General features: G+C 41.0%; 3 protein-coding genes across 10 annotated transcripts in view; all 3 read right to left on the bottom strand.

The window, feature by feature from the left end:
* Nucleotides 1-6,365, bottom strand: part of pnpla6 (patatin-like phospholipase domain containing 6) — a 34,804-nt gene extending 28,439 nt beyond the window's left edge. For 6 of the 8 annotated variants that reach the window (XM_044188564.1, XM_044188573.1, XM_044188581.1 and 3 more), the window contains exons 1-2: nucleotides 6,240-6,362; nucleotides 1,323-1,411 (exon numbers count right to left, since the gene is read on the bottom strand). In XM_044188564.1, coding sequence (XP_044044499.1) covers nucleotides 1,323-1,370 — 48 coding nt within the window. In that variant the 5' untranslated portion in view covers nucleotides 1,371-1,411; nucleotides 6,240-6,362. Of the gene's footprint in view, nucleotides 1-1,322; nucleotides 1,412-6,239 lie in introns of all 8 variants that reach the window. The other 2 variants (XM_044188604.1, XM_044188613.1) reach the window with 2 other exon arrangements.
* Nucleotides 6,366-7,037: 672 nt separating this feature from the next.
* On the bottom strand, nucleotides 7,038-10,964 carry LOC122872413 (ATP synthase subunit d, mitochondrial-like). The gene is made up of 6 exons (XM_044188620.1): nucleotides 10,833-10,964; nucleotides 9,226-9,356; nucleotides 8,283-8,379; nucleotides 7,755-7,826; nucleotides 7,367-7,429; nucleotides 7,038-7,222 (listed from the first exon to the last, which is right to left on the bottom strand). The coding sequence occupies exons 2-6, from the start codon at nucleotides 9,345-9,347 to the stop codon at nucleotides 7,091-7,093; spliced, it is 486 nt and encodes a 161-aa protein (XP_044044555.1). The 5' UTR covers nucleotides 9,348-9,356; nucleotides 10,833-10,964; the 3' UTR covers nucleotides 7,038-7,090.
* A 1,168-nt stretch (nucleotides 10,965-12,132) lies between these two features.
* On the bottom strand, nucleotides 12,133-14,754 carry LOC122873758 (homeobox protein MSH-C-like). The gene is made up of 2 exons (XM_044190888.1): nucleotides 14,228-14,754; nucleotides 12,133-13,549 (listed from the first exon to the last, which is right to left on the bottom strand). The coding sequence occupies exons 1-2, from the start codon at nucleotides 14,646-14,648 to the stop codon at nucleotides 13,137-13,139; spliced, it is 834 nt and encodes a 277-aa protein (XP_044046823.1). The 5' UTR covers nucleotides 14,649-14,754; the 3' UTR covers nucleotides 12,133-13,136.
* Between the last annotated feature and the right edge of the window lie 11,728 nt (nucleotides 14,755-26,482).

The raw sequence follows: 26,482 nt of genomic DNA, 5'->3' as shown, positions 1-26,482 counted from the left end.
CAAGAAGGAAATGGCTTATTTCTAATCATATGCATTGTCTTCTAAAAACAATCAGCTACAAGGGAAAAGAATACTCATAAAAAGCAAAGTAGTTTTTCCTTTTGGCTTGATTAAGGAGACTTTTATCACTTTACTAACATCAACCTAAGCACTTCTTGATTTATCAAAACAATCACTGTGTGTGTGTGTTTGGCTAGCTAGCCATCAGACACAGTATTGTAAGTAAGTAGTGTTTTTAGTGTTATGGCTGACAACCAATGAAACTACATGTCTGTTATCAGTGGTTATTGATTAGTGTGTGAGGAGTTAAGGGTTATTTGGCAGTAAAGGGCTTAAACTGTACAATGAGAATATTGACAGTTGAGCTGATAGATGGGTGAGTGCATAGGCAGCATTTGCACACAGAAATATACTTTAGCTGGAGGCTTCAAGTAGGTGCAATACGGTGCATTCATTTAGGTGTCTCCTAAATGAATATAATAACCCAAACCGAACCTGGCGGGTCTAGACAATGTATTGGGTTCTGGGTCGGGTTCAAGACATTTTGTTGTGTACAGCTTTGGGCTAAGGTCTAGGTTTGGTTAAGCTATTTTCAAAGTAAGAGAAGCAATGTTCAGCTGGAAAAAAGAGAAAGACAGAGAGCATAGCCTGTCTGCTGCATTAGACTGCCAAACTAACAGTCTGCAATAGAGAAAATAATGCTAAAACGTGATTTCAAGGGGAAGCTCAAAATCCCAGATGACTTGGGGAAGGCTGCATCATTGTGGGAATATTATGACCTCTGATTGTGGCCATTTGAACTGTCAAGCTGGGAAAGAACATCTGAGTTTACCAGCCACATTCATCTGACCAATGTTGGGGAAAGGTCATGTAGAGTTTGATGCTAGTAAGGCATATGGTTTGCTATTGTGATCTGGTATGGTGTCCTGTACTGCTAGTTGGCTGCAATTTGTGCAGTGTAAATGCTACTAAACGTGTAACCTAAGAGTATTTTCTCATTAGCTAATATAAGATACCAGTGCAGAGTTTTGTGTTGGTATAGGACCACTGTGGCTGTTCACAGATTATTTATTTTTTATTTGTGACAGTCTTTCTGTGTGCATCTAAAGCAGGCCTTTCTCTTTCATTTTAAAGGATGAAATTTAGCAGTACAAATTAGGCTTTGCCATTTCTGTCAAACCCATTTCTGTTAGCCCCATTACCAACTTCTGATGAAACACCCCTGTTCCAGGGCTGCATTTACTGTACTTGTATATCTCGGTTTTATTGCTTCACTCTGTGTGTTTTATAATTATGCAAATAAATACAGTGAACAAACCAACCTCAGGGTTGTCTCCCTGGACCTCTTGTTCCGAGGTACTCTGTCCCATTGTAACCCTGTTTCTTCATAGGGATGGTCCATCAACAGCCACTGGAAACAAAGACAGACAGGCACACTAAACAGGCCGTTTTCATGGAAGACATTTTGTCATGTCACAGTAGGAAAAGCACAGGTGTGAATACTAAAATCAATGATAGCTGAATTCCATTTAACTGCTCCTGGTATTGTGGATGCTGGCTCACTGTCACACTGTCGTGGCTTACTGGGACACTTGAATAGAAAGGCGCCATTGTTAACATTATTAGTAACACCTGTGCTTTTCCTGCTATGACAATTCAAAATGCCTGCTGTGAAAATGGTCTCGTCTGCGTATCACAGGGAAAACATGCCTCATGTTCACTCATGCACAAACAAATACAGAAATAATTTAAATCTTTTTCCTGAATTTTCAGCTGCCCTGGGGCAGAGGGTTTGAAAGTCCTTAACTGTCTAGTTGTAACAACTATACTTAATCTCTCCTTTTAATCGCTTTAAGTGAGCACTAGAATCAGAGAAGGATCAAATTATTGCATCCTACAGCAGTACACTGCTGACACTGAGTCAGGCTTTGTCTCTGTCACACACAAAAACACAGCAGGCTATCTAGATAACAGATAAAACCCTATCCAGATGGTAACCCCCACCCCTCTTTTTATCCATCCATCCCTCTCATTCACCTCCCTATAAAGATGATCTTCTTACAGTCCCAATTAATTGGTACAACTTCTATTGGGGATTTAGAGAGAACATTTAAGCCAGCACAATGAAAAAATGAAAAGTTTGTGAGCATTGTTTTTCTATACAATTTCTTCTTTAGTTTTATTTGTGAGCATGTCAGTTTGTATGTGTTTATGTTATTATGTGTGAGCGATTGCAGTAGTGAGGTTGCCCCTTTTTACAGTAATCCTCTGATGCTCTACTGCACGGGAGCAATAATTCCTAAAGTCCATCCAGGCCAGCTACATACCACCTCCCTGCCCACATCTGCCAGACTGATTCAGCTGACACAGGTGTATGTGCTGTGGCAAGCTTCATTCACTGTCTATGAACAAATAAAGAGCTATGCTAGCTTAGCTCACCGAGGTCCACCAATTTCCCACTCCTACTCTGACGACTCCAGTAGAAAGTGAGGCTGGAGGGAAAACAAGCTGGCTAACAACACAGACTCTATGTTTGCTAAGGGCATACAAAGTAGGCTACAGCACTAGCATGAAGAAGCCTATAAACAAGCAAGCGTCTCATGGCTAATAGCCAAAACTTCAAGACCATTGGAAGAAATACATTACCATAGCCATAGAATAGACTATAAATAGGCCTCTTGTTCTGTGTCCCAAGTAATCATCTAAAGGATGTTTCAATAAATGTTAATATTGATAGATAAAATGAAACAATTACTGATTGCCATTTAGTCTGACAATAGCCTGGCAACGCCAGACTAATTCACAAACCTCTCAGTTCATTTTCGATTTCCAAGGGGCACAGACCAAAATTCCTCTGGACGCAATTGGAAAGATCTACAACCAAACAGAGCAACAAAACGTGCTCAGCGACACATGCAAGTCAGGGCGGTGCTTGGTCCGTTTTCTAGCAGGAAAAAACTGGCGGCCTGATCACAAACTTTCTCAAATTACAGCTAAACAGTACACTAAAATGTGTTTCTGAAAACATTTGAGGCGGGAAACAGGAATGCAGTTTGATCTGAGTTTCGAGAGCCTAGTGCCAATCAGAGCATCAAAACGTGTGACTTCAAATCTGGACTGGTAATGCTACTCTGTCAGTCGTCATAAAAAACCCGTCCCATATTAGATAAATGGCTATGATTGTCCCAACCAAATCCAAGATGGGTGGCAATCTGTTTGAACGGGAGAAGGGCCAGGCGTACCTGTCAGACCAAATAAAACACGAATTTGCTAGATTCGTCTGGTTCCCAGGCTAGTCTGAAAATACATTGTGATGCAGCTGATTCAGAATTACTCTACTCTAGTTACTCTAGTTGAATACTAAGTTGAATACTAAGTTTAGTTGATTAATCTAGTATTCGATCGCCAGAAAAATAACAATTTTAATAATCGGTAAATCGCTTCAGTCGTTTTTAAAGCAAAAATATCAAAAAATTATATGGTTCAAACTTCTTCAATAATGGGTAAATTAATCGATAATGAAAATAACTGTTAGCTGCAGCACTACAACTAATGATTGATTGTTTGGTCTATAAAAGATTAAAAAATAGTTTTTAAAAAATGGCCCAAGGTGATCTCTTCAAAAGTCTTGTTTGTGTGAAGTATAAAACCCAAAGATACTCAAATTACAATGAAATAAAAACAGAGAAAAGCAGCAAATAATCTCATTTGAGAAGGTGGAACCAGGGAATCTTTTTCACTGTTTTTGCTTGAAAAATTACTGAAACGATTAATCAATCATCAAAACAGTTGCATATTATTTTTCTGTTGATCGATTAATTGACTCATCGTTTCAGCACTAATCTGAGGTTTGGTTATAATAACAATGACTTATGTTTTCTGCTAATATTGATTGCTAAAATTTGGAGGACATATCTGTGAATGATACCAACAATGTCCCAATATTGTCCAGCCTACATATGAAGTAGCAACCCAGGCTCCTGCTTAATCTATAACTGGCTGGGAGCGGGGGGCTGAACTGCTGCATCTGAAATTCAATCAGTGAAAGGTTGAGGATGGAGTGTCATGTTGCATGAAGTAACCCTGTGTGTCACAAACAAACCACAGAGCAGGATGCTGGTGCGAGGGATACACAGTTTCAAAGCCATACTCTCGCAATCTTCAGCATTAACGTTGACTATTCTGTGTTCAGCTCCTATTTATAACATTTAAAGATGTGTCTATTAAAACTACATTTAATCCTCCAATATTTATATTTATTCATAAGTATATGACGGTTTAAATTTTTAAAAGAAATTGTAAATGAAGATTTAAATATAAGTGATCTCATAATGCTGCATGCAAAGGACATCAATAAATGGAAATTTGTGTTTGACACCTTCACCTGACCCAATACATGTCCGTCAATCTTTCAGAGTGGGAAATCAACACCAGCCAAATGTTAGCATATTTTGGCTGAAGTTGCATTTTTCATTTATTGTTTGGCAGGTAGCCATCCATCATTTGCAAATCCTTTTCTATTTTGGAAATTGCTTGTTCGAAAATTGAGCCCAGGTAGTGGATTTTGGGATGTGACATTTACTGTCCCTGGTGCTATAAAACATTTCTTACTCATGTGTTCTGTGCAGCAGCCTCTGTAACAATACTTCCGTCATTCTGGAAAAGAAAGTTGACCAAAACTTGTTGCTACACATGACGCTTTGCTTCAGATTGCCTTTCTTCGTCTCTACATAGCTTTGTGTGTGGTAATACCACTGTAAGAAAAGCACAGGCCTGCTATCCCCTTGGGGTGAAACAGATGCCAACCTCTCTTAGTAGTGCCTCCCTCCAGGCAGGCCTACTCCCATTGTTCTCTATGAACAATGAAGCTAGTGTTGACTCCACTGTCCAGGGACAAACCTGGGCCGAGCACTAACACAAGCATGTCTGTTTTCACCTAACACAACACGCACTCTCGGCCATGAGATTCCCAATAACAATAAAAAGCCTGTAGGGTTATGAGGCCTTATGATGTGTTTGAACCCATCATTTAGATGATGTATGGTTGGAAAATGTCTGACACAAGGTAAAAAACATTACACAATGTTGTGACTCTGCACTACATCCGGATTTTAATGATTTCACAGTGGAAGAGGATAACTGCTGAGAAACATGTCTTTGATTGAATGTGCTACTCTCAACACAAACTTACACCAACTAGCTTAGACACAAGCTGATCTGTCACCTTTGGCCCTGGAAGTCAAACCAAACTGTTAAATTTCACTTCACACTACATCTCTATACTAACATGTCTAAAAGTCTAAGCAAATGTGTGCTTGGAAGGAAATAAACACAACATAGGCCCTAATACAAACGACAGGAAAGTACTGACCAAGGTGAATTCAGAGGACATCAGCTCATATTTCTCTCCAGCCAAAATAGTTTTGCACAATTTGCACCCACAGCGGTGTTGCCTTACTGACCTCTCGTAAATCCCTTGGCAAGATTGTTGAATTGTGTTGTAAACACACCATGCCGGCGGGGAACATCTTAACAAAATACTAAAAAAGTGGAGTTTTCTTTCATTAAACCTCAAGCTTGCACGAAATGTAGCTCATTCCCACCAGGACAAGGTGTTTTGACGCAGTGGTGTGCAGTTAGCTAGCTAAACAGTCACATGAAGCCTATAGGTGATTGTGGCCAAACAGATATAGTTAGGCCTTATCATTTATATTCGGAGGAGTGTAAAATGAGTGTTTTCCAAATGGAGAGACATTAAGCGTTTATGGTGATATTACTATGAATCTTTGGCTAAATTCGTTGGGGTGAAAATAGCATAATCAAACATCTATCCACCATCCAGGGCAGAGGGCACCTGGCTGACTATCCCATCTATAACGTAATCTCCTGTGGCTAACGTTGTCGCTGGATAACGTTAGCTAGCTATCGATGCTACTGATAACGGTGTACTGCGGTTATCATCACGGATGTGGAAGTACAATAACTCCATACCATCATAATTGTTGCAACAAAAATAGTTTCTGATGCAGTTATGTTTTCCCATGTTTAACCTCCGCACGAGCAAGCTATCTGAGCTCTTTTATACCGTTATTGACACAAATGAACGGAGAGCTGCTGTTTTCACCACTGGTTACTTGCCAACGCTAACGGAAAACTCTCAGTAAATCACACGACCGTGAGCACATCGTACAGAAATCACACCATTAAATTATAGATAGGTTATAAGAGAAGGCATCTACCTGAGCTGATGGATTCCCGTCTATCGTCAGACTGTAAAATAACATTTAACGGAAAGCAGTTTTCACGAGACACCTCCTGTTTTACTTCCCCCAGAACTCTGGCCAATCAACAACTGAGACGCTGTAAAGTTGGGCCAATCAAAATGCAAAGCTGGGGCAAAAGGTCCGATATCCCTCCCACTTTTATGTAAATAAATAGTCTGCGTCCAATGATTGTTGAGGGACACAAACAGTCGACCCATGATTCAGGAATTAGTGACATATTTCAGGAATTAGTGACATATTTCGTTAACCTGTAATTGCAGATTAACTTTTGAGCGTTTTAATCTTCGACATGAGTCACTGTTGAGATGAGTAAATATTTGACGTACAATATACTGTATGCTAATATACAATTGAAGTTTTTTTTATTACAGTGATTACGTCAGTTCTATTTACAAGACCTTTTGTACCTCAAAACTGCCGACAGTTAAATCAGGACTGAAAAACTACGATTGATTTAATGGCCACAGAAGCACAGTAGCCTTGGTAAGACATATCCATCATACAGTGGTTACAGATATCAATCCGATTGTAAAGTAGATTCATTATAACGTTATAGTGCATGTCAAAATGTTAGTAAATCGTTATTTTAACCACCCAGTTCACCTTTCAAATTAAAACTAAAGCAACATCGCCCCCTCATGGCCACGACCTACAATATCGTGAGTTGCCTTTACTGTACTTTGTACTGTACATATTTCAAAACAACTCACACTTTCCCCCCCAGATGTTTATCAAATGATGAAATCATCAAACTTTCTCTTTAAAATACATAATGTTTATTGTGAGGTGAGTGTCCAGGAATAGGATTACAGTTCCGCAATGGGCTTGTGGGGCCAGTAGGGATGTTTGACCTTGTCCAGCTTGGTCTCAGGGAAGGTGTTGTTGAGGTCCTCGATGGTCATCTGGTCGAAGGGGATCATGTTCTTAAACTTATCCAACTGAGACCAAACACGAAAGAACAGAAAGAGAGGCAGAAAAAAAAAAAAAAAAAAAAACACAAAACAAAACAGTAAGGTTATAAACACAGATTTCCTGAAGTCGTCCATGAGGTGTTTTAGCAACTAATGCAATTACTGTCTCACCTCTTTCTGATAATGAGCAATGCGAGCCTTAGATCCTTCGACGTAGGCTGATGCACTTTTGTTCTGTTAGAGAAACGTGAAATAATTACATCTGACAATGCAACAATGACAACAGCAAATCATATCACTGATAAACATAAAATTAATTCCAGTTGTGGTGTCTGTCTCTCTTGCTTTAATTTACAATGCCCGTTTTCGTGTTGGGTGAATTTCATGGTTGTCGAACATTTTGTGCACACTAAAATTCCCACAGCCGTTACATAAATACAAATGATTGCCAATTTTGGTTTAACTAACAGTTTTCAAATTAAAAGTCAACAAATTTTACAATGGTACAGTAAAGCTGAAACTCAGGCAACACATGGATTTGTTTGATGTAATCACTTACAGCTTCAGCCTCCTGTGAATTGATGGCGCTCGTCTGTGTGTCAACAGGCTCAGGGACGTGCAGGGCTTTGAACTGCGTGTAGGAGAAACATTTATGATTTAGCACTGTAGCAAAAACAAGCAAATGCTTAACAAACTAATGAAATTATGACTTAGCTATACAACCACCAGCTGAATTGATTATTTTTGCAGAGGGGCCAAAAGGGAATTTAAGCTGTAGTTTGCCTACCACAATTATTCAGTTACCCTCAAAGCTGTTCAGACAAAAAGTAATTTCAAGAGATCCTAAAAGCGACAAGCTAAGATTTGTCAGATTTTATGGCCTCTACAGACGCCTCCAATGTATTTATGCTCCACCGAATTCACCAAAAAAGTCTCATTGCAGCCGGACGCAGCCATAGAAACATGCCACAATCAATTAAAGTGAAAGTTGCCATGTAGTGTCAGAAGTGGAATTTTAACCCACATTACATGGAGAGACAGCATAATGCTCATGACCCGCTGAATAAACCAGTCGAGTAAAGCTCACCTTCTTCTCAAACTCATCAACCATCCCGGCTTTGGCCACTGCGCTCCTGTAGTAACTCCAGTCAATGGCTGCAGGAGTCTCTGGCAGAGAGTTTAGTCTGGTATAAAGAGAAGAGATGGAGTATAACAGGTGACAATGAAGGTCATAGTGAAAAAAACTAAGAAGGAGATCAAAGAATCAAATCAGTACAAAAAGTTAACAATGAGCAAATGTGTTCATGAGTTGACAAAAATGTTAAAAGATGGACTAACGGGTGCAACTTAATAGTTGGATAGTGTGTGCAAGACAAACACTGTAGAAAGAGTATAGTTCTTCCAGGAGACCAACTAATAGCCCAATGCAGTTCACTGATAATGAGGACCTGATAAGATGCACGAAAGAAGTAAAATATCAAATCACTGGTGCACTAATTTACCAGTTATTGTCTACAGTTTAATTTTTCCCCCTCAAGCATCTCATAGGCACTTCTGTAGGTTGAGCACATGATCAGTTTGACCAAATAATTTTCTAAAAACTTTCAAGCAAACTGCCAAGAATTAATACTGACGTTAGCCCTGATGTATGTATACAAAAAATGAACATCCACACACACAACTGCACTCTGTAGAAAATAAATAAATAAATCCTAGTGTGCAGATGGTCTTTTATGTATTTACATGTGATTGTCCTTCCAGCACCTTGCAAAGCTTCTGTCAGGTGAGTAGTGGACACTTGAGCTCTGTAGCCCTGATATGCGCCACTCTGTCATTGCATGGAACATAACTTCACAGCTGACTCCTTTGAAACTTCCCTCAGATTGATGCTGTTTTGCTTATCAGCAAGAAAACACATCCACCACCAAGCAGCACTAATTTCAATGAACTATTAATATTCAATTGCACTGTTTGTTGTGTTGTCCCACAACTGACTTTCTAAAGCCTGTAGTTGTTGGTGTAAAACTAACTTGGCAGCGATGGCGTCACTGCGAGTCTTCAGTGCGTTGAACATGCCCCTCTGGTTGGGTGGAACACGCTCAGCAAACGCCACCCAGTCAATGGCCTTCAGGGCAACACGACGGCCTGCCATCTCGACTGTCTGGAAGGTAGAAAGTATTCTTGTTTAGTCCAGACAAACCCTCTTCAAAGCTTCAAAATAATTAAGGCTACATGCGGCAAGAAAATAAAGTGTGTGTGTACATACATGTGTTTTCAGGTTATATATACACACACACACACACACACACACACACACACACGGTTGCCAGTTTGAGGTACACCTAGCTAAAACTAGTACAACAGACCTGCAATAAATCCTACCTTCATGAAGGTTAATGTTCGGTATATGTTGTAAGTATTTGAGGTTGCCAAAAATAAATTAACTCAAGGTCCACTTACTAGCTTTTTGAGGGTTTTTTGTAATCCTACTGTTACCAAGATAAAGACTGAACTTTCAAACGCAATGTTTTAGTGGTGTTAATTCAAGTTTATGGTGATTTTGGATGCCGCAGTTGCTAATGAACTGTACTGCACTACACTGAAGTGTTTCTAATATTTAATCTACTCCATTTATATCAGTGAGGGTTGATTAAGTATTAGAAACACCTATCAGTATAATGCAATAAAATTCAACAGCACCAAAAATGCACAAAGACAGCTTCCAAAAAGGACCTTAAGGTTTAATCAACACCTCTCTATAAACGGTTTCAACAAAAACTTGACATTATAACCTTCATGAGGTTAGGGTTTATTGCAGGGCTGTTGTATTAAGACTACATTAGCTTTAACTAGTTGTACCTAATTAACTGGAAACTGAGTGTATGTGGCCACTTTCTTTGCATTTCAATGACCACATTGTTTGGCAGATGTACCTTTGTATTACACAATGTTTTTATACTATGTAGTGATATACATGGATAGATATTTACATGCTGCTAGCAAAACGGATATACAACCTGAAGGAAATGTCCTTAATAAATAAATTAAGCCTAGTTTTAGCCTGGACAAAAACATCTTCACCTCCAATTTAAAGTACACGGCAACGTCATTTCATAATGCAGTTACTCAATTCAGTGTGGCAAATTCACTTTTAATGATTGACTCCAGGACACATGTCTCACGATGAGAAAGCATTAAGTCTGTGTTAAACCGCACTGGAAATGAAGTTCGCGTTAACGCAGGTAGAAATTAAGACATTAATGATATTAATTACCAATAAAGACCGCCCCACTGCAGGTGCTAAATGGTAAAGCATGTTTTTAATAACTAACAGAGAAGATACGTTGATAAAAACACATTTCTGACAAGAGGTAATCAATGACAGCGGGACCTTGACATTTTGTTCAATTCAAGACCCCTGCAAAACTAGCTAACCGTAGCTAGCTCCGTTAGCTTGCTAGCCAAGGTCAGAGAAGTCCCTCTGTAACGCCAGGGTTTTCACAAGACACCGAGTGATTGTCAAGATTACTTTTAAATCTCGTGCACAACGACAAATGTGTGAACTGCACAAATCATTATTTAAACAGATTTTCATTAGATGTCTTTCATTCAGTAAACCGCCCGCTAGCGTACTCACCTCGCTGTACCAAAGTGTAGTCTGTGACAGGATGGAACAGCGGAAGTGGCTTTTCTTCGTCAGGACCAGGAGCAACAGAGAGTCCGCCACCGCCCCCTGCTGGACGGACACGGTGCCTACAGCGAGTTATACTGCCGTTATACAGAAGGCTACATCTGCAACCAGGCCTATATGATTTACTGGATATCTGCACTTGTTAAAAGAGGCCTACCCCACAATAAACTGTAAGTCGTGTTTCTGTGATTTTATTTTGGCGACACAGGATCACTTTTGGTATGGTGACGAGAACAAAAGAGCATGAAATTAAAATGGGAAAATGAGAAAAGTATTTTTTTTTTTTAAATGTATCTGTGTTAAACGTTAGTTTATATAGGCCTAGTTACGAGAACTAACAGTTAAGCCACTGGTAGGCTACACCAGTACACCAGTGTGTAACTAGGCTACACCAATGTGTTACAAGTGTACCAAGCTATAGAAACATTAGAATCAATAACATGCACCACAATTAACATCAGCTGGGCCAATAAAAATGGAATTTCCCCCGGTTGTATCGTACTGATCATTTGTGCAATATACATTAATATTTTCGCAATATTTCTGAAACTATTATGGGCACGATAACAACATAGGCTATACGCAGGTGAATATTGGCCTCTTGAGGTGGACGGCAACGACATAGGCTACACCACATTTTTAAAACTGCACTAAAGCTGTCTTATTAGAAACGTTTTTTACTGTGCAGGCGGTAGCTTATGTGTGTATAGTCTTCTACTACACATTTGTTTATTGTTGGATTAAAATGTATTTGGTGAAAAGTCAAACAGATGTGGGATGTGCCAAAGAAGACATAAAGGTATGTTAAAAATATTACAACTCATTTTTACTTGAACAGAATAGGGGTCTTATTGTCTTATTAGGCTCATAACTAACTCCCTGTCAATTTATTTCCAAAGTGTTTAATAAGTCAATTATAGTCTGCATTTTGAATTAAATAGCTAAGATATTGGAAAATTCACATAATTATTGGGCCATTTTCAAATTAGAAAATAATAACAATTATGTAGGTCAGGTGATGAGGTTTTTGGCAACAACGATTGGCTTTTGGCATGCTTACCAAGAAAACACAGCTCTTATTAAAAATTACATCAATAAACAAGTCTGAGTCTGTGCTACCTTTGATGAAGTCATATTTCTTGGAGGAACACTTTATTTAAACCCCCAGCAAATCTTCAGGCCTAAAAGTAATTATTCATATAAAAAATAAACTGTGACAAAGGTTGTGAAATGAGTCAGCCACTTCTAGGTCTTGTATAATGTTTATTTACTAAAATCAGTTTTTACAAGTAACTGAGCATTTAGATAGAGTGATGTATGTACACAGTACAGATACAAAGATATTCAATAAATACCACTTTTCCTGCTGCTCTTCAAGCGATGCTGCAGGGCTTTATGAACACTACACATTTTATTTACAGTTACAGCGAAATTCCTCAAAGAAAAATCTAGTATCACTCCCATAAAGGCCACGTCGTGAGAGTAAAAAACAAAAAAACAAAACAAAAGATCTAATACATGTGTTTTTCTAAAATATAATTTTGCTCCATGTTTACAAAATATAGAAATCGTGACAGGAACTGCTGTAAGGAAAGGCAAACATTCAAACAGCAACTCTGGGAAAACTGCAGTTTCACCAGAAACAGTCAATGCTGAATGAGGAGAAATACTTCAAGTCATACAATGGTCTTAAGGCACTGACACCGTTTAAGTACTTTTCTATTGCTTTTAAACAATTTTCCCTCCGCTTCAGTAGATCATTGCTTTCATGTCTGGACACACTTTAAATGGCCATTTACACAAACTACTGCGGAGCACGGCGGAAGGACTGGAATGAGATATTTAAGGCATGTCGTTTAAAAACCTGACATTTACTTTTGGAGTATCGCCTCAGTAATTTCGGCCTGTGAATCCACAATCCACAGAACTGGACGCTGTCTTACAATGAGGAGAGCAAGTGAACTCACTCAGTCCAATTACACACACAGTTATATATCAAAATGTGTCCCATTTTTAATTGTTTTCTGTTCTGGAGGTTTAGAACATTTCTCTAAACTCCAAATTGAAAAAATAAAAACCCAACCAAAAATGTTTTCCGAGATGTAGAAAAACGCATCATCCTCATTCATAAGTGTATTGCAACCGGGACAGAAGACATTTTTCTCTTAAAACCACACACACGCACACACACACACACACACACACACACACACACACACACACACACACACACACACACACACAGTAATACTAAGACAAATAGTACATCCCATAAGTGACGGGTCCGCTGAACAGTCCTGGGACCGGCAGACTGGGCCTCGGGAAGGCGTTTGACGGGCCCCATGTCGGAGACCCCATGTGCGCTCCGAGGGGGAACGGCAGCGCAAAGGCGGGCAGGACGGGCTTGGAGGCCAGTTTAAACTTTTCCAGCTCGGCCTCCTGCAGTCTCTTGGCTTTGGCCCTCCTGTTCTGAAACCAAATTTTGACCTGAGTCTCCGTCAGGTTGAGAGAGTTGGAGAACTCGGCTCTCTCGGCGATGGAGAGGTACTGCTTCTGGCGAAACTTGCGCTCCAGCGCCAGTAGCTGGGAGGTAGTGAAGGGCGTGCGAGGTTTCCTGTTGTTTTTGTGTTTCCTTAAAGTACACTGAGTTGGACTTGCGCTCCCTGTTAGAGGAAAAGTACAAAGAAAGACAGCTGAGGTTAGATTAAATGGAAGCTTAATTGTTGTCGTGGGAAACCTCCATCACCACAGCAGGTGAACGCCTTCAGTATTGAATGCAAACACAATCACGATGCAGCAAGTAAACACACGCCGATAAATAGGCTTTACTATATTTTTGTTGACAAATTAAACTTCTATGTCAGTCTGCATCACAAAATGATCTCGTTCACACGTGCAAACATTGGTTGTAAGGTCAGGCAATCACGCTATCGCCCTCACATATTTAATATTTGCTTAAATATTTCACCTGCATCTGCAGGTAAATATTTAATATATTAAGAAATATATAGAATATAAATATAAGAAAGCACTATCTGGCAAAGAACTAATGCAGCAGCCTAATGTGCTGTACATGCTCAGTGGCACAACACTTTACCATCATTTATCTGCAGTTTGAAAGGCGAAATGCAAGAAATAAATTTACGCCCAGTCTGTCGAGCTATCGGCAATATTAATATTACTGTGACACAACGAGGGGATCATATTTTTGTGTAAGTACAGCCTAATAACACTTGATATTATTTGCAGCTTTGATTGTCGACAGTAGATGGTGAATAAATGCAGTGTGTCCTTGTTTTAAAGCTTGTAAACCCCTCAGAACAGCAGAGGGACGGACTTACGAGACGGAGTGGAAAAGGAAGACGTCTGGAACCAAGTGCTCTGATCTTTCTCACAAAACTGCGGACTGTCCTCGCTGGAACTACTGGAAACACCCTGCGAGCTCTCCGCGGAAACCTTCCTCTCCGCGTAAAGAGTCCTTGGAGAGAACTGCGCGCCTTGCCCGGCCACGGGCTTCGGCAGGACCACAGCTAAGTCTGAGGAGAAATAAGAAGTCCGACAGGTAGTCTTCTTGGAAATCAACGACTCGACGCTAAACGGGAGGCTGCTCCGCTGGAGTTTGTATCCTTTCTCAGTGGTCATGTCTTTGGGCTGAAGTTCCTCGCCCTCCGTATCCGTCTCCTCTTTTTGATGAAGCTGTTTGGCGTCTTGGGACGGCGACCCCTGCACAGGATTCATCATGATACAAGGGGATGGGGCCATGCACCTCCGTGTGGCCCGTTCAGAGGAATGGAGTTGCTGAGGTGTACGGTGTCCAATATGCGTCTCCGCGCTGACAGCGGTGCCCAGTAGCTTTTACGCGCTGTACGGGGTCGTCTATAAAAGGACAGGGGCTGTTCCCCCGGCCCCGCTCCTACCAATCAGTTCGTCAAGTTGGCCTCGTGACGTCTCCGAGTGCGGCTTTGATTGGCCCGCTGCCCTCCAAGGGAACATCAAGAGGCCTTTGAAAGGAAGAAGAAGTTAATCATACAGACCCCATGCGGTGCGGGGCCATTGATGGCCCTCACAAAGTAGCTTATCCCAATTTTAGCGCAATTAACCAGTGGGGAGGACTCGCTTGACCATTTACACCCATTAGCCGGGCGCTCCATCGGTACTATTCAAGGAATTATTCTCCTACTGTAAAGCTGAGCAGGAACTAAAGAGTCACATGTCAATATCAAAGCCATGCTTCAAATCAAAGAAGAAGCTAAAAATATCTTAAATCCACAGATTAAAATATAGCAAGCGGAATTACACGTGTGAATAAACAAACAGGTAACATAAACTAGAAACGACAGTCTGAGAATAAAAACGAGTGAAACAATTAAACTGAAAATCAAATCAAGTGAGAAAAGGTGCGCAACCAGGATAGAAATTGATTAGGTATGACTGTTGGTCACACAGCATTAAAGCAATTTAAGGGCTGTCATGAGCTCTTCTCCTCCACAATGGCCTCAGTTGAGAAGCAACAGGCGTTTTCTTTCTCCAGGTCATACTATTTAATAAGCCAGACAAGTTGCGTTTTGCAAGGCGCCAGGCACGGCAGGATCTAAAAGGAAGATACCTCGGGGAGAAAAGGCAACGTTTAACTCCACTTAACCAATTGTCCTCCAAATATTTCATAGTCCACTGCATGGAGCTGGGAGGAAGCAGGCGCTGACAGTTAACTGTTTCACGTCTAGTCGAATTTAATTCATTTTGACATGTTTTATTAAAAGTTTACAACAGCAATACAAAATCATCATCATCAAAATCACAACAGCACCATCGTGGACTTACAGCAACAGGAGAAAGGTACGTTTTGTTAGGTCTGAAAAGTAATTGAATCGAGTTAATGTGAATTTATCTGAAAGAATCATGGGAAAATGTTTCAGAAGTGCCATTATTGTGCATAATCTGCCGTCACTTTTCTGACAATTGCTGCTGAATGAAAGTTCATGTTCAAAGTCAGCATTCAGATCAGATTAACTTAATGTAGTAGTCCCACCTACTACATTAAGTTAAAGTATCAACACCACAGTATAAAATGAGTCTATTACAAGTAAAAGTCCTGCATTCAATATTAAAAGAAAGGTATATTATCGGCAAAAGTACTCATTATGCAGAATAGCCCCATTCAGAGTGTCATATTCTCATATGTATTACATTACTGGATAATTATTACTGTTGCCCGGCATTTACTGTTGTAGTTGGTTGAGGTGGAGCTAATTCTTGCTACTTTATATACTATTGGACAGTTAAATCTATAATAAATCATATTTTAGAGGCTGATCGTATGTTTTGTAAATAAAGTCTTAATCTGCAAAGCAGCTAGTAACTAAGATACATGTAGTGGACTAAAAAGTACAATATTTGCCTGTGAGGTGTAGTAAAGTAGAAGTATAAAGTTGCATAACAACACTTAAGTAAAGTACAAGTACCTCAAAATTGTACTGTATGAACAGTACTTGAGTGGTTGTTATCCGTTTGGTTCTACTTTATCACAAAATAATGATTTCCCTCCAAGAAGCTCATTGCTTTGCAACAGGAGACGTAAAACTCCCTTAAACTTCATGATGTCTGTAATCTAAATTCTTCCCTTTCAACATGTCCAAGCTGACATCACATTAGATGTGTCAGCCGCATACTGTGGCCTCCTGGACGTCATGAGACCAACTCAACACAAGACCCCACTGAGAGCTCCGCAATCGTCAACACTATCAAATAGACGATTAAGAAGTGCTTGATCAGTCACAACTTTACTTTTCCGGCCTCTTTTACTTTACCAAATTACTTTGTTAGTCCTCTTCATACTAAAATGCTTAATTGGATGAAACAATGAGTAATTAACCTGTTAGACTTGACTTGTTCACAAACCACAAGTAGTTGGTTGTGTTTTGCTGCCCTGTCTTGGGGCATATGACTGTCATGCAACTGGAATGCAATAGAAAACAAAAGTTTGTTTGATTGACAAAATTCTTCAATGAGATCACTAATGGTCGGCCTCTTGAAAGCCCTCAGGTGCAGAGAACAATTTACCCCTCATCAGGTGAGAGGCACAACTTTGGTTGATTATTCAACTTGAGTAAATCCTGATGTTGAGTCCGCTCCTTCATTTTCTATCTGACAAAGCCGGCCCTCTGTCTCCCCGCACACCGGGGCCTCCCGTCACCCAGCTGGTTTGGGTTTAAATCACAGTGACCGTGTACCCTTCCCTCTATCTCACATCCATAGTGTCGTGCAAGAAGGGGATGCGAGTCGGCTCGCGGAGCGCACAGACTCATACAGAGATTCATCCGATACAGGTACACCCAGAGACAAATCTACACAAGAAGTACAGTTACCTCTCCTCCCCTGGTGTTTGGTCCAGTGTATTTAGCTTCGGGCCCCCTCTCCCCTACCCCAAAAGACATTTCTGTAACAGCGTGCAGGCGAGTGAACTGTGTCAGAAGGTGTTAGCAAGTTTGAAAGCAGATCTGTCCTTCAAGGTCGGCGCAAGCTCGATGGGAAGCACTTCCCCCTCAGCTGGCACCAGAAATGAAATTTTTTTCACTTTTCGTACGTGCGGGGGGCCATTTTCAATACTCTCATGCTTCGATGAAACCACTTAGCCAGTTCATAAAGTGCAAAGGCCAAGTGGCGGCATGATGAAGCTATGTGAGAGAACAATTCTATATGCTTATATGTGACTCTCATGTCACACATTTGCTTTCTTAGTCAAAAACATGATCCAGTCCATTTCTAAACGAGTCAAGGCTGAACTCTTCAGGTGCACCAGCTGATGAACTCAGACTTCGTGGGAGGCCAGGTGAGCTGGTGTCTGTCCTCCATCAACAGTGTGTGAATTCCCTGCTGTAGCGAGGCCCTCTGACAAACAAACAGATCATTTAGAGGAGCGAGCAAGCCGCGGAACCCAATCCCTGTGAGATGTGTCGACAGTGGCACAAAGACCTGTAGCTACAGGCCTCAACGAGATGGACACTTTGCTGACATGACAGTGCAGAGTAGATGAGAACGAGCGAGTGTTTTCCGACACGTCACTCACACACTGCTCTCACTTTTATTGTCTGAAATCAGCAGAAGGAGGGTGGAATATTGTGCTCAAGTTGCGCAAAGTTGTCCAACTCAAGTAATCACATGTTAGGTGTGCGAAAGGAACATTTCTGTTGGGAAGTTTAGTCTTCATTTCTGCATGAAAGCGAGAGGTAGCTATCTATCTTTTACATGTATTACTTTAATGTTCAGCACCCCAACTCGTGTGCCTTCCTCACATAAGGTGATCAGCACTGCACTCTCCGTTTAACAGCCTTTTAAATTGCTGTTCGTAGGGTTGCTCAACGCTGTGGAAAAATATCTTGACCTTTCATTTGACTTAACAAGTTGATCCAATCCACATCAGACCGGCTTCAATCCTGCACTTAAACGCTGGTTTGACATTTTCTGCCAAAGCCACTTCCTCTTGTGGCATCAGAGTGCCCTGTGTTTGAATGCAGGGTAATGAGGGAAATATTCTTTCTGTGCTGAAGTGAAGGAAGCAAATTGCCGTCATCATGGCTTCTTTTTTGGACTGTAAAAAAGCAATCAGGGGATGGAGTGTTCTGTTATAGCTGCTATTTTTAACTCAAACCTGAACACAACAGGGTTTATTTCTTTCGACTGTGGTGGTGGAATTAGCATTTTTGAACTCAAGCTGAAATTAATGTTTGCTCATATCCTGATGGCAAAAGTTTTAACAGTTTCCCACTCTAGCATCGTCAAAAACAGATGTTTTCATTGAGAGGGTTCCTCCTGAACTCCTTTGCCAATACAGATCGTTAAGGAGAAAAACCACAAGAGGTGACAATGCAGTTGGCAATTTTGTCTGGCTTGCCGTTGGCCATAGAAATCCACATTCTTGAGGAAAGTCTAGAGACAATGCGAGTGGGCGAGTTAGGTTGAGGACTGGGGACGAGGAACTTTGTGTGGCTACTCTGTGGTCTCATTCACAAACCGAAGAATGTCGCCACAATCTCATACGCTCTTAGCAGCCAAAGCTGCGATGCAGTAGATTTGAGGGGGAAAGAAACAAGGCAGCAGCATCAATTTTCTCTTTTACTGCTGGCTTCAGATCCCAGCGAAGCCAAAACCAGCAACTATTGTATAAATTACAGCAATTTGGTATACATTATATGAAATCTTTTCTTCTGCGCGTCATAAAAATGTATTAGCTGGTATTTAAACTTTAAATTTGTTGCTACAAATTAATAGTTTTTGTTTCATTTCATCATTAAATTTAATAAGACTGTAACTGAGATGAAAATTCATAACTTTTTATAGTTGATTGTAGCTAAATTTACAGTTCTCATCCAGCTTAATGACAGATACATTACATTGATCAATTATAGATGTATCATTTTATTGCTCTAGAAAGGAAAGGGAAACAATAATTATCTCACAGATAATGACAGAAACTGACACAATCTCAAGACAACTGGTTCCAGGCACTTTATATCATAAAATGTAATATTGAAAAACTCACTAAATAGATTGATTACAGGGAATCTTAACTGGCAGTTACTGATAATATTTGGGTTAAACTGATGTTTCTCAGTATATGTTTCCTGCATTTTGAGAACACATATGTTTAAATTTTCTTCAGACCATAACTTCCTTTATTTTTTTAACAACAAAACAATGGATGTTTTTTTTACTTGTTTCAGCTGTCATTTCTTAGTCTAACTCATCATATAAATCTTTTATAAGTCAACAACAGTGTTCAACTCAAAGTGGTTGAATGCAGCGTAGATCCAAATTGGCAATGCCTGTCTGATAGTAATAATGTTGTTGCAGGCACCAAAGGTCAGAACAAATGTGTGTGTTTGAATATCCTGAGATTACAATTTCAAAGTCCTCCCCATGAGAAGTCGAACAATAGAGAGGGTGGGAAGATAAAAAAGCGGGGTCTCTTTCAAATAAACAAGCATGGGTTGATCCTGAATAGGGCTGCTACCGAGCAGCCGGATTGGTTCTCAGAAGATCGAGAGCAGCGACTGTGCAGGCTCTCCTCCTCCTCCTCCTCATCCCCAACTCCCAAATGAACTGACATAGTAAACACAAACAACCTGAGAGAGCCTCACAACTATAACTTTGCTCCATTTCTTTATCCCACCTTTTATCTCTTCTGCACTCCCCTTTCTCTCCCGCTGAACAGAGCGTGGACGGGAAAGTAGATGGGGGGTAAGAGCTCCCCTTTTTTGTGCTATTGCTTAATGAGCCTGAAAATACAATTGCACTGTTCAGACTGTGAAGGTAGCCTGCAGGCTAGTGTAAATTAGCAGCGCGAGGAAGCCCAGAGGGCTGAGTCTTGCTGAGCGGCCAGAATAGAGAGATGTGGTGAGAGGGGAAAATCCTGTTAGGGCTGTGCATGTGGAGGAATCACGGTACGTTTTCAACCCGACTGGAGCCGATAGGACCACTTGTTGCAGCGGCGAACCCCAGCTCCATGGCAATCTCACTGCTGATGTGTGAGATTTATTGAGGCTGCACCACAGCCATGTGTATTGGCATCTATTATGTGAGATGTCAGTTGTTTGTCACATTTCAAAGCCATAATTCCAGTTAGTTCCACACAATGGCTCTTTTGAGCCGCTACTACAATCATCATTCAATTTAATTTTCTATTCTTCTGTAGATTCCAAGGCGAGAGTTGAGAGGCGAGAGTCTCCCACATTGCATATGTCCTCTCATGAGCTCAGGGTGCTCTTTTGACCGCTCCGCTAGGCATCTGCTGCCCGTAGCCTGGGTATATCTGCATTCTAATGCACATATCCTGCTGGGATGTTAACTTTAGGCCCTCAGTAATTGATGGCTTCCACACTTCAGCTGAGTCCCCCCTTTTTCCTTCTCCCCGCCGATTGTTGGTATATCTCTGTGGTTTGGGGGTCTTTCAGTTAACCATTGTTCTTTTATGGAGGAATTATAATAGACTAAAGGAGAGGGAGAAAAGAGAAAGAGAGGAGGGGGGAGAGGAGGGGAGGGGATAAAAAGAGAGTCGCTGCTGATATTTAGTGAACTCCGAAGGGGGAGTTTTCATTCTCATTCTGCAAGTTTGGCACATGCCTTCTGTTACTAAGTGGCAGTGCATTGAAAGAGCGCCTTGCATTTCCCATTCTGCGGCTCTGCTAGGTGCCTAGACTTACAACCCTGGCAGCTGTTGGGCCTTCTATGCAGCTATAGACTCCTCTCCACAGGTGAGCTCCCCTACCAAACTCCCAGTCTCCACTTCTCTCAATAGGGCCTTTTTCAAGTCTTTTATCAGTGGGGAGAGGCTGACTTTATGTGTGCCACTCACGGAACCGCAATTCATGGTTCTCAAGATTGCAATTAATGTTATTCATTGTGTGTTACACATGCAGTTTAATTCAGCGCGGGGGTGATTTATATCTTGTTTTAGCATCATCTTCTCAAGCTCAATTGGATGCACGACATTCACATATCTTTTTGAAGTTTCTGTAGACAGTAATTACAATACCCACAAACAAACAAACAAATGCAAGCATCATAGAAACAAACAGTGTTTCTGTGGCAGAGAGTGGATCTTTTCTGAGGCTTATCTCAAGTAATTAGCTAACAAAAACAAAGCAGTGAAATTATAGTACAGCACATTTGAAGAACAATTAAAAAAAATTCATATCTAATTTCTCCCAAATTTGCCACAATATAATGTTGCATACAGTATGTGTTTATGTGATATGCTAGCCAAAGTGGCCAGAAGTCTGTATTTCTGTATGGCCACAATTGCTTTAAAAGCTATCACTGCATTGGTAAACCACTCTAAATTATGTTGTTGTTTTGGTTTGGGCAGGTTTCAGTGGCAGAATATTCTGTTGTTTATTTTCTTCCTCTCTTTTTTTTTCTCTGTGATGCGAGCTGTTACATATTACTCCTGAGGTGTGGTGCCTCTTCCCTCAAAGGCCTCCACTGTTTCCCTCAAACTGCTGCCAAGCTGGGCTATCTTTTCATTTGGTTACTTAAGTGTAATTGCTCCCCTTTGAAGCCTCAGAGAGGCAAATCATTTGCTTTGGCCCCGGGGCAGTAATGGTCACCGAGCCAGCGACCCCCTCCCGGTCCGAGAGCGTCGGAGAGACCGCGAGAGGCCAGCTCCCATACGGAGAAGAAATAATACGGCCAGGGCCGCTCAATTTCACCTCCCTTTTCATCCCATTCTTTGAAAACTTTTTATTAACAACAGCTTTCTCTCTCATACCGGGGCGCCAGGAGAGGGGAGGAGAGGTGGGGAGGGAGGGGGTGGTGGTGGCATGAGAGGATATCTGCAGTGGGGGAGGAGGGTGAGGGGGTGGCTGTCCCCCTGTAGATGTCTGCCGGATTCTCACACACTCACATGCACATGCATACATGCACAGATCCACGCACATACACACATCATCAATAGTGACAGGTCAAGAAGGCATTGAGAAAACAGCCTCCCCCCTTCCCTCTCCCCCCCACGGTTCACACTGCTAAACAGGGACTCATGTTTCATATGCCACAGGCCTCAGCACTCACACACTCACACACACACACACACACACACACACACACACACACACACACACACACACACACACACACTGGGATTCCTGCTCCATGGCAGCTTGTCAGTGTGACTCTGAGTGTGTTTGCTAATATGAATATGTAACTCTGCATTTATGCGGGCATAATGCTCCTATATATACACATGCATCTGTATTCCTGCTCACCTTATCCTTATTGAACGTATGAGAATGTATTTGACTCAACGCCAGAATGCCCTCTTTCAATCTATGACAGGCCACGGAAATATACAGCAACATAACACACAAAGACCCCATTTAATGCTGAAAATTACTCCACCACTTACTGTAATTGTCACAATTCTGAGCGCATTGACATTGTAATCTCATAATAAGGTAATGGGGGGCTGAAACTGTGTACAGGGGTGCGATTAGAAGGGTGTAGCACCGAAAAAGGGGGTTAAAATATCAGGGGATAACATTTTCTTGTCCAGACAGAGGGATTGCATATTGTATGTTAGTGTTTTGGGGAGGTTGTATTGATGAAACCTACCAGGCAAACTTTAAGCTGATACCGGCGCCCTGTTTTCTTTCTTATCTCTACGGCATGCTGCACGGTTTGCTTTTTCAAACAAAAATAACAAAACTCCTCTTTAAGGCAGGAATCACCAAATATAATACTGTATTCGGATGCTGTAACATCAGTGAGAAAAGGTGAAACCCACTTTTAGAAGGAAAAAAAGATTACTTCTAAATAGCATGAGTTATCTTCAAGACACTGTGGAGCCAAATCGATGTGGACAGGCGTCCATAAAAAGCCAACCTGGTTATGAATGCTGGGTTTTACTTGTATCATTTTGACTTTGAGGTTTTTAAGAGAGAAGCATTCCCTGCAGTCAAGCCAGATGGTAACAATTCTTAGACATATTACGAGCTGCTCTCTGCCAAATAGCATACCTTTGGGCTATGTTTTCAGTGGGCTATAAAAGCCAATAATGTAATTTTGATCTATTTTATCAGATATCACCCCAGCCCTGGCTACGTTTATATAAGACAAAGTTTAAAACAGGACAGGAATTCTTTCTGTTTTGCTTTTCACTCTATAAGTGCACAATTTTCAATATCTGACCCGCTGCGTGGCTTTGCTTGTTTGACTTCTGCGTTGGACTGAAATGTGGAGCGAGCCAAAACAGTGAGGTTAGCCTCCATGTTGTCAGGCATATGGCCCTGGGTATATGTAAAAATACACTTTACTATAGGTGCGTGGTTGTCCACAAAATGACTTGTGCAGGCCAGCTCAGAGAAAGAAGAGGGGATTCTTTGTGGAAGCCCGACCTTGACATCTCTTAATGTAACGGTGACACAGTAGCAAACTATCCCAGCGCTGCACCACACTCCCCAGTGGTCTGCCATCAACTCCATGACTCACCGCTGACCTTGCAATAACTTTCCAGCTCTCCTCCAGACCCATTTAGGAAATCTTAAGGGACTGTCACACGTTTCAGTATTCCATGTGAGATGTTATAATGCTAAACACACCTGAAATTCAGTGTGAGCTCACATAAACACACACACTCCACACAACAACAGAGCCGAGGTATTATATCCCATCTGTGGGTATTTCTCCCCCCATAATGTCTACAGAAAGTAATTTCTGTAAACAACCACAACAAGGTGGGACGATCGAGGACATTAGCTCAGGTTTTCCATTGTGAAGCTTGTTGTTTTCTTCTCCTCCGATCACATGCACAACTGGAGGCCTGCTGTGTGGAATTACTCGCACTAATGGCACTACACACTTTTGTTGCAGGAAATCGGACAGCCGCGCTGTAACTGCTAAAACGGTGATTAAAAAACCCAAATTGCATCATGATGTTGGGCAATTTAGCAGAGAGGGGAAAAAGTGCTCCAAATGAAGCGAATGGGATTATTGACCAGTTATGGCATGTGTAAACTCTTCTCTTTTGGATTTCGACGGAAAAATAAGACTTCAAAATAACTTTTCCAAATCTGAAGCTGCTAGTAAAGTCTAATTAAAGATCATGATATTATCTCTGTAATTTGCTCGTCTGGGGGGTCATTAAGTGTCCCCCTGGCTTGGTTTAATGGGAAACAAACTGCAGTTAATGAGACAAACAGTTAGCTGTAGTTATGCCTGGCTGACTGTTGGCTGTTTACGCTGTGAAGACTAAACAAGTCAATTTGAGATTTCTCTGTACTCTGTAGGTGAGAATCATTGGCTGGATGATACGTATTAAGTGTGTTTTAGATTAGTTTGTTTAGCAATAATTAAAGGTGCAGTATGCATACCTAAGTCATGTGGAAGAATGGATGATTTGCTTGATAAAAAAGCCAAAATTGCATCAGTTAGGTGCCACTGAAAATAGGGGAAACTGTTTGTGCACGCACCAGCTTTTAATCATATCTGACCTTTTTAAAAAACGTGGTCTTAATTTAACATGAGAGAGGGAAAAGTACAGTGTGCGTTATTTTGAGGTTTTATCTCCTTACAGTCATATCCTCTCATTGCTTGTGTTGCTTGTTAAAAGGCATTGTCGATAACAAACACAATTTTCCTGTGATAAACTGAGTACGACAGGGGAGCCTTATTGAGCAGTCTGCACAAAACCGTCTTTGTCTCTCATCTCCAGCGGCCAGTTACAAAGCCGAGCTTCCCCCCCAACGACTGAAGTCTGAGTTAACTAAACATTTTTTCTCTTTATCCCCTTTTCTCTCTGTGAATTTGTGGTCGTGTGCAATCCTTTAACGAGCTCCATCTTTGACCTGGGTTGTATGTTTCCAGAGATGTCATGTCTTGTAAGTCAATGAAAGACTTTAATGTCCACATGATTTAACATTAAAGGGAGGGATTCCAAAAATGGGGCTCAGTGCCAGAGAGGTAATAATATCCCCGTAAATGAGAAATTGTAAATGCTAAATACATCCTACAGATCATGGGAAAAGACTGGGAGCAACGCTTTGCATTGAGATACAGAAGGCTCCTGCATTTTTTTTTCCTACAAATAAAACTGAGAATAACTGCATCAGCATTCACCCTGCATTTCTCCCCCTTCTTTTTCTCACTTTCTTTCTTCAGAATTGTTTAAAAGGGGGTACTTTTGTATGCGTCCAAACACAAATTTCACTAACCCTTTACAAAAGTAAAGCCACTATACGCTGCTTTTTTGTTTACATTACACACAAATCAAGATTTATCTTTTTCCTCCATTCAGCTCAGCTCTTTTTTTTTACTGTAAATTTGTTCGGCGTGTTTCCTGTTAAAACACACGACTTACGTCTTTATTCTTAACTTCAGATCATAAGGATGAAAAGAAAGAGAAGAGAAGAAGAAAAAAAACAGAGAAGGACTTTGGCTTGTGACCGTAAGTGACATGCTTGCCACGGCATTGTTTGAGGTTTTTGCAGACCTGTAATCAAATTTGGGAAGGTTTGGAAACCTTTCGTCATGCTGTGCTCTCCAAGACAGAATGATGTCCAGTAAAAAAAAGAAAAAAAAAAAGAAGAAATACTCACACTCACACACATTCACCACGCAGTGCTAAACTATGACTTTTGCAAAAAGAAATATGCCCCACAAAAAGCAATTTCCATGCACCATGAAAAACGTTCCTATTACAAATACAGTTGTTATGTCCTTAAATCTGTTTGTTTTGTCATAATGCTCCAGAGCTGTTTCTTTTTCAGGAAACCCTGCTTCAATTAAGTGTGATGGAACACATGTGTCCCTTATCAGGGGCCAACATCTTCTACTGTTGGCCTTTGAAACGACACCGGCTCCACGGTATAATTGGGCTTTAAAGGGGGATTCTCCCGGGGTGCCGCTCCTTGTGCCTGTCGGCGTGGATCAGCTGACGCCTGGCGTGTCTATAGACTTGTTATAAGTGATCATAAGTGGTTATGCATGTACTCGTAGCCGCAAGGATGATAGCGATCCCAGGAACCAACTCTGTTTTATTTGAGGCCCCTGGCGCACACACAGACACAGATAAACTGCTCGTGACCGAATGTGATCAAATTATATGG

Source organism: Siniperca chuatsi, linkage group LG3 (assembly GCF_020085105.1).
Source record: "Siniperca chuatsi isolate FFG_IHB_CAS linkage group LG3, ASM2008510v1, whole genome shotgun sequence".
Lineage (NCBI taxonomy): Eukaryota > Metazoa > Chordata > Actinopteri > Centrarchiformes > Sinipercidae > Siniperca > Siniperca chuatsi.
This window is presented reverse-complemented; position numbering and strand designations above follow the sequence as displayed.

Bases quoted from the DNA above. Each gene is read 5' to 3' on its own strand.
- LOC122873758 (XM_044190888.1), bottom strand. From the start codon at position 14,648: ATGGCCCCATCCCCTTGTATCATGATGAATCCTGTGCAGGGGTCGCCG. The intron at 13,550-14,227 runs GTAAGTCCGTCC...TTCCTCTAACAG, and splicing joins TTCCTTTTCCACTCCGTCTC to GGAGCGCAAGTCCAACTCAG.
- LOC122872413 (XM_044188620.1), bottom strand. From the start codon at position 9,347: ATGGCAGGCCGTCGTGTTGCCCTGAAGGCCATTGACTGGGTGGCGTTT. The intron at 8,380-9,225 runs GTTAGTTTTACA...TCTTTATACCAG, and splicing joins AGTGACGCCATCGCTGCCAA to ACTAAACTCTCTGCCAGAGA. The intron at 7,827-8,282 runs GTGAGCTTTACT...TCCTACACGCAG, and splicing joins TTGATGAGTTTGAGAAGAAG to TTCAAAGCCCTGCACGTCCC.